We start from the raw sequence: 8,022 nt of genomic DNA on the forward strand, positions 1-8,022 counted from the left end.
CCCACCACTACCATGTTTGACCAGTTCTCTGCAACTGATACAACTGCCAATCTGAGACAGTCGTGGGCTGTATTAATGTGGACTTGAAACGTCAGCTTAATATGCAAAAACACAGACTGCTTTCCAGCAGTGAAACTTAGAGAGTCCCCATAGGCTCCTCCATGCCACTTAAACCCTCATTAAGGGTTTGGAAACTCACCCCAAAGTATGTAGAAGTATCCTACATAAACTGCAGCTTGGATGAATGCTAGCTGGCTGAGATTCAACCAAGACCAGCACAAGACTTCCCCACTTTGAGAACAATGGAACAAAACCAAACCAGAAATAAGATGTTAAATCAGACATTCTCACAAATACTCTCCAAAAGCAAACAGATCATTTTAATTCTTTGATGTCTGACAAAGGTTAGCAAAGTAACCCCCCCAAATGACACAAATTAAGGCTTGGTCTCCACTACAGCTTACTTTGGTATAATCCATACCCCTGAGAGACATAAATTACACCAGCCTAAGCACCGATGCGGACAGCGCTATGTCAGCAGGAGAGCTTCTCCGACCAACATAGCTACTGCCTCCCATGGAGGTGGAGTTTATGCCGAGGGGAGAGCTCTCTCCCACTGCACAGAGGGTCTTCACCAGACACACTATAGCAATGCAGCTGACTTTGATAAGTCAACTTTTAAGAAAACAATACTTGAATTTTGTCGACAGCATATCATTTCACACAATCAGAAGAAAAAGAACACACACATTACAACCTCTGTAGTAAAGCGCAGAGACCAACTTCTTTAAAAAAAGTAGGAGCTTTGAGTCAATGGGCCCTGCCAGGTACATAGCTTTTTGAAAATCAAACAACCCTGGATCCTGGCTTTGGGCAATTTTGAAAATCTGGACATAGTGTTTTCTTGGGTGTCCAAAATTACATTTTAACCTACAGAGTGTAGAATACTCTTTTGCCTTGTAATAATTCTTAACTGAACAAAAAGCTGCCATCTCTCTCAGTCTTTCCGGTTCATAGGATACAAATTTCAAATATTTTTAATCTATTTCAAACTAAAGACTGATCCTGTTAAAATTTTCCAAGTAGAAGAAAGTATTTCAATTACAATATCTAATCTTCTTAGAGTTGCAACAGATTCTATGAACATACAGGAGCCATTCCAAGCACCTTTTAACTAGTCAAAGGATTCACACAAAAGAGTAACACACACAATTTATCAGTATTACTGATGCGAGTTTCTTGGAATCTGTATGTGTACGCAACTGAGATTTCAATTAATGTACTCTTTCACACAGCTACAAAAGAAAAAAGTCAGGGGAAAAATCAGAGTGCAACAATTTCAGGAGACTAAACACAAAGAGGAAAAGGGATTTTTTAGGTCTGACTGGGGGTTTTGTTATGCCTCCCACTCCGGTTGGTGGAGAGTACTCAACACCTGTTGCCAATATTGAGAGAGAGAGAGAGAGAGAGAGAGAGAGGGGTTTTCCTTTGTACTTGATGTTTAGATGCATCTAGTTCACCTGATAAGTGCTGGAAGCGGAGTTCTCCATTTATCAACACCACAGTTACAGCCCAGGAATTATCGCTGCTGGCCCAAGCAGGGACCAGGATGGATCATGGGGGAGGGTTAGCGAACACCCACCAGACCGAGATGCAGGCACAGGCAGTGCTTACGGCTGTTATTTGTGCATTTTACTTATGTTTTTTGCAGTTAATTTTTTTGCTTTGCTTTTAATTAATTCAATTTAGTGTAAACACCAGATTGGTCAGCAGTCAAGGAAAACTGTACTGTGTGTCCACACAAGTCCAGGTATGCACCTCATATTTAAATAGCTATCAATGGCTCACAGAAATGGAAGCTCACGCTCTCCCTTCAGTCACTTACATAACTTAAAAAGAAAAGGAGAACTTGTGGCACCTTAGAGACTAACCAATTTATTTGAGCATAAGCTTTCATGAGCTACAGCTCACTTCATCGATGAAGTGAGCTGTAGCTCACGAAAGCTTATGGTCAAATAAATTGGTTAGTCTCTAAGGTGCCACAAGTACTCCTTTTCTTTTTGCGAATACAGACTAACACGGCTGTTACTCTGAAACCATACATAACCTAATACACTGAGTCAGAGACGTAAGTGACTGAGCCAGGACATAGGCTGGGACACAACGAGCAGCTCTCTGCTTAAGAAATGTTTAAATTGTCCACATTATACCACATGAGCTGAAGCAGCAGCCCCACTATCCTCAGTTTAAGTACTATTCCACCTCCTTTCCAATTAAAAATCTTTATAAATAAAATATATTGCAAAGTACTTTCATTATTGGGGGAGGGGGGAAGACAGCAAGAAATCTCAGAGCATTGCTTAAGGTCGAGAGTTTACTTTGATTTTATGCCAGCATATGCACGATTGCTAATGCATCCTTTTCTGGTTCTCTTTGAGGCTGCAGTAGTAAAGGTGGCAACAGTTCTATGAAGTGAGATAGCAGCATCTACATACGTACTAAATGAAACAGAATCTAAACCAGACGCCATCTGAAAATTTCTGTTACCTAAATATGTACTATTGTGATATTATCATCTCTTTCAAACATTGGTTTTAAAGCAGAGGTGGGCAAACTACGACCCATGGGACTGTCCCCCGGCCCCTCCCCCGCTGTCCCCCTCTCCCGCAGTCACGCCGCTGCGCGGGCAGCGTTCTGACCCACCGCTCCTGTCGGGCAGCCTGGCTGGCTCCAGCATGGTAAGGGGGTGGGGAGGAGGGGGGTTGGATAAGGGGCAGGGGGGTCCCGGGGGGCAGTCATGGGACAGGGAGCAGCTGGATGGGGCGGAGGTTCGGGATGGGGGGCAGTCATGGGACAGGGGGCAGGGGGAGTTGGATAGGGTCCCAGGGAGCAGTTGGGGCAGGGGTGTGGATGGGGTCGTGGCAGTCAGGGGACAGGAAGCGAGGGGGGGTGGGGGGTTGGATAGGGGGCGGGGTCCCGGGGGGCAGTTAGGGGCAGGGGGTCGGATGGGTCGGGGGTGGATAGGGGGCAGGGGCCGGGCTGTTTGGGGAGGCACAGCCTTCCCTGCCCGGCCCTCCATACAGTTGCGCAAGCCCGATGTGGCCCTCAGTCCAAAAAGTTTGCCCACCCCTGTTTTAAAGTTTCACATATATTTTAAAGCATCAATGAAAATTTGTTTTAAAAAATGTTTTGGAGCTATTCTCCAAACAATGACTCTCAAACCAAGGTCTGAGACTCACTTCTAGGTGGTCTGCAGAGCTACTTAACAAAGATGATGAAGCACCCTTCAGTATTCAGGAAGTGACTATTCCTCCTAGATCTAGACAGGAATTGGAGGTTTTCTGAAGGCTTTTTTTAAACAAAAAAATCAATTAAATAAAAACCTTCTTTGCATTCATAGCTTCCTTTTTTGTTTTTTTGAGTATGTAAATTCAAACACAACTGAGTTACAGAAAGCCCCAAAGTGAAGGGGAAGCAATAAAATGTGAACACAAAAATGCAGAGTAGGGAGCACAGGCAACTTGGGGGTTAAGTCTTACTCCCTGAAGACCCTACCCTGAGGGACAAAAATAGACCATACAGCTAGAAAAGGGGGGACAAAGGGAAATATGACCATGCAGCAGCCGCACATCTCAAATTAAGTTTATTTTGATCCTGTTTCGTTCAGACCATACTAATGTTCCCTCATGTAACCACGTACTGTAGTTGTGGGGAAGGGATGGAATTAGGCTGGGAAGAGAATTACCCCCAAAAAGTTACCCAAAAACCAAACAGCTTTGAAAACCAGTGCTCTGAAAGAATGAGTGATACTGAAATTATGTAAAGGCTGCTAAAGCCAAGCTGAATCACACCTTACCTGGAAAAGCGTATGGGTTTGGCGATCCTCTTTTAAGGCACTTGGAACAGAGGACGTGCACGGTGTAGTACAGACCTGGCCATTCTTGAAGCAGTACATTCAGTTCTTCCACTAAGGGGGTAATAGCTTGCCAGGCTGTCCATATATTTGGTAGAGATGCGTGACTAGCAATAGACAGAGTGTCTGGCTGCTGAGTGGTCCTAGCAGGCCTGTAACTCACCACCACAGGTACCTTCCCCCTGTAGGCATAAATCTGGTATTTGCCATCGGACCGCTGAACCACATGGCTGTTAATCTGGACACTGTAGCGTGCAAATAACCCAGATGGGAAAATGAAGGGGAAGGTGTATTCAATCTGCAACTGTTCAATGACAAGAGACTGTCCGCTCAGGTTGGTACCATTAATCCATGCCTCTGCATGGGGCACCTCGTTCTTCACATAGCAGGGGAACTTGTACCAGGCAGTGGCCCCATTCAGGGGTTTGCATTTGGGCTTATTGATGCAGTAGCAGAGCCCCATTTTCTCCAGCAGCTCCAGGATAAGCTGCAGGTCCTCCCGGCTCTGGATATGGGGTTTGAGAAGCAGGCGGATAACATGGGCAGGAAGAAGCCCATGCAGCAGGAACCCTTCCACGTAGTGGTGGAGCTGGGTGGTTCTCAGTTCATCTATATGGGTGTCACTGAGCAGTTTCTGGAGCAGCACCGTGGTGTCCCGCTGGCAGAAGACGTTGAGGATGTCAATGAGCCCAGGCAGATTGTGGAATACGTACTCCCGCAGAGTCAGATGTTCCTCGAAGTACAGGAGCTTGCCACTTTCATGCAGATAGGACAGGGCGCTCTGGAGTCGGTCCTCGGTCAGGCCCGCCTGCAAGCCCAGCCGTGCCGAATCCCACCAGCTGAGCCACAGTTGCTGAGCCTGCGGCTGGAAGTGCAGCTCTTCCAGCACCTGCCAGGACTTGGGTAGCACCCGGTGCAGGTTTGGGAAGATGTCCCGGTGCTCAGCTACTGACAGAAGCTTGTCCCGCAGGCGGCGCACCTGGTAGTGGTCCTGGCAGCTAATGGGCAGCACCGGCGAGAGGATCTGCAGCCGGTGGTTGAGCAGATACTGGAACTGGGCCTTCTTGCGCCGCAGGTTCTTGTCTGAAACCCCATAGAAGGCAGTGTGGGGGCTGGAGCAACGCAGGTCAAAGTCCTGTCCCAGGGCATTGTCCACCTGCTGGGCCAAGCTCTGGAGTCCCTCGGCATCCCGCTTCTCCTGAAGGGCAATTTGGTGGTGGATGTCCAGGCACTTCTCCTCCAGTTCCCGCTCAGCACACAGGTCAGCATGCGTGCCCACCATGCACACTACAGCATGGGGCACTTTGGCACCTAGCCAGTGCAGGAAGTAGCCCACTGCAGAGTAGAAGCAATGTGGGGTGTAGGCACTCAGGTTCACCACCAGCACATACAAGGCTCCCGGCGAAAGGAAGAAGGATTGGATCACGTCGTAGCTAGGGTCACCCGCCAGCTCATACACAATGAAAGTCAGACCCCTCTCTGCATCTGCTGTCCAGTCCGTCACCTCGATACCCTGTCTGGTGCCGGTCAGGCCTGCTACCAATGGCGTTAGGGGGGCATCTCGCTCCAGCAGCACGGGGAAGTGTCCTATCTGGGCTTCCCCATTAACTTTTGGGGATGGAGACAGGCAGACGTCCTGGTGCTCTAACCTGATTTTCCCAGCAACTTTAAGGGACGAGGACAGCAATGGGTCCTGCTGCTCAATGGAGGTATGTCCTACCGAGGAGCCTTTTGAAGTCGAAGCATCTCGGGGCTCAGTGATGGGGCTGTGTCCTAGCTGTATTTTCCCACCACCTTCAGGAGTCAGGCCCAGAGCGATGTCTTGTTGCTGCTGGGTTCTCCCACCATCTTTGCCAGCTGCAGCCAGGGGAGAGTCTCTCTGCCTCTCCTCCTCCATCAGGCACCTTCTCAGCAAGGTCTTGCCAGCATCCTTCAGGCCCATGAGGACCAGCTTGAGCCGGGGCTTGAGAGCAGGCTGGGAGTGGGCCAACTCCTGCTGGTAAGCAGCAATGTAGGGGATGCCCTTCATGCAAACCTCGTAAGGGGGCTGAATGAGCGGGTTGTCCTTGATCTTCCAGAGGGTGACCCGGGAGAGCTGCCCAAAGCCCTCGGGCAGGATGGCGATCTGGTTGCCCTGCAGCACGAGTTCCTCCAGGCTGTGGAGCTGCACAATGGAGTCGGGCAGGTAGCGGATCCGGTTGTTGTCCAACCAGAGGGTGCGGAGCTGGTGCAGCTGGCAGAGGCGGGCAGGCAGCAAGGGCAGCTGGTTGCGGCTCAGGTAGAGCTCCTCCAGGCTGGGCAGGGCGAGCACGGCCTCGGGGAACTCACCCAGCAGGTTGGAGGAGAGGTTCAGCATCTTGAGGCGCTGCAGGCGGCCGAAGCCGGGGGGCAGGACCCGCAGCTGGTTCCCATCCAGCATGAGGCTCTCCAGGGCGCCCAGCTGGCACAGCCCCTCGGGCAGCGCGCCCAGCCCCGTGCCGCTCAGCCACAGGATCTTGAGGCAGCGCAAGGCGGCGATGCCCTCGGGCAGCACGCGCAGCTGCCGGTTGCCGGAGCAGTCCAGCTCCTCCAGCGCGCCCAGCTCCAGCAGCGGCGCCGGGAAGGCGGGCAGCTGGTTGTGGTCCACGTCCAGCGAGCGCAGCCGCGGCAGGCGGCCCAGCGCCTCGGGCAGGCGGCGCAGGCGGTTGAAGCTCAGGTCCAGCTCCTCCAGCCGCCGCAGCGCGCCCAGCCGCCCGGGCAGCGCCGCGCCGTCCGCGCCCAGCTGGTTGTGGCTCAGGCTCAGCTTGCGCAGCTCCCGCAGCGGCGCCAGCGCCTCGCCGTCCCCCAGGCCGCCCAGCCGGTTGTGGCTGAGGTCGAGCTCGGCCAGGCGGCCCAGGTGGCGCAGCGCGGCGGGGAGCCGGGACAGGCGGTTCCTGCGCAGGCTGAGGACGCGCAGGCCGCCCAGCGCGGCGCCCAGCCCCTCGGGCAGCTCCTCCAGGCCGCGCCCGCTCAGGCTCAGCGCCGCCGGCTCGCCCGGCCCGGCGGGCAGCGGCGGGCGGCGCGGCGCGGGCGGCCCGGCGGGCTCCGGCTCCTCGCGGGGGCCCAGGCTCAGCTGCCGCAGGTTGCTCCGCAGCTTCCGTGCGCGCAGGGCGGCGTCTCGCCACCGCCGGGCCGCCGCGGGGGGCTCGGGCTCGGCCATGGCCCGCCGGGGCGGGAGTGCGGCTGCCCTACCGGCCGGGCCTGGCCGCGGAGCGCTCGGCGCAGCCCCCTCTCGCCGCCGGGCCGGGCCCTCCCCAGCCCGCCGGCGCCTCGGCAGCCGCCAGCCCCATGCTCCGCGCCCGGCCGGCTCCGGGAGAGGGGCGCGCCGCGCCGCGCTGCGCCGCCCCGCCGGGGGAGGGGCCCAGGCCGGCCCGCCCCCTGCCGGAGGCGGGACACAGGCCGGGCCCCGATCGCCGCCCCGGTCCCCCGGCGCCGGGAACTGCGCCCCTCCCGCCTCCTTCAGCGCAGCCCGGGCTCAGCCTCCCGCACCCCGACCGCCCCGTCGCCCCGGCCGGTCGCCCCACGCCCCAGCTGCTCGGGATCCAGCGCACCGCCCGCTTCCCGGGCTGAGGAGCCTGCCTGCAAAGCGGCGCCGCCGCCTGCGGTCTGCTCAGCGAGCGCCTCGGCCGGGGGCGCGCCAGGCTGTTGGGTTCGCGGCGCAGCCTTGGTCCCCTGGACTTAGGCAGTGTCAGGGAGCCCCCCGGCGATGCTCGGGAACGGCGCTGAATGAGGCCGGTCAGGGCTCTGGTGGAGCGAGCCTCCCTGCTCTGAGCGCAGTGTCTTCAGGGCCGGCGCCTGCCCGGCGTCGGCCCTCCCGGGTCTGAGCTCAGAGCCTTCAGCATCCCGGGGTCACCGTGCGCTTCCCGCAGCGAGCCCGCCTGGGCTGGGCCGGGCCGGGCTCCTGAGGAAGCCGGTGCGCCCTGCGCCCCAATTCCGCAGTCAGCCATGGCTCTCAGCCAGCGAGTAAAACCGAAGGTTTATTAGTCCACGGGAGCACACCATAGCACAGAAATCAGTGATTTTCAGCCAAGTCCATCTTAGGAGAACCCCAGACATCCTGGACTCCCCTCTCCTTCAGCCCCGCATGGTAG

The 8,022-nt window shown here is 55.3% G+C and overlaps 1 protein-coding gene across 9 annotated transcripts in view; it reads right to left on the bottom strand.

Annotated features, from left to right (window-relative positions):
• MFHAS1 (multifunctional ROCO family signaling regulator 1) overlaps positions 1–7,213 on the bottom strand; it is a 132,478-nt gene extending 125,265 nt beyond the window's left edge. For 4 of the 9 annotated variants that reach the window (XM_048846839.2, XM_048846838.2, XM_048846842.2 and 1 more), the window contains exon 1: positions 3,857–7,208. In XM_048846839.2, the coding sequence (XP_048702796.1) occupies positions 3,857–7,091 (3,235 nt within the window). In that variant the 5' untranslated portion in view covers positions 7,092–7,208. Of the gene's footprint in view, positions 1–3,856 lie in introns of all 9 variants that reach the window. The other 5 variants (XM_048846843.2, XM_048846844.2, XM_075127416.1 and 2 more) reach the window with 3 other exon arrangements.
• Between the last annotated feature and the right edge of the window lie 809 nt (positions 7,214–8,022).

Source organism: Caretta caretta, chromosome 4 (genome assembly GCF_965140235.1).
Source record: "Caretta caretta isolate rCarCar2 chromosome 4, rCarCar1.hap1, whole genome shotgun sequence".
Classification (NCBI taxonomy): domain Eukaryota; kingdom Metazoa; phylum Chordata; order Testudines; family Cheloniidae; genus Caretta; species Caretta caretta.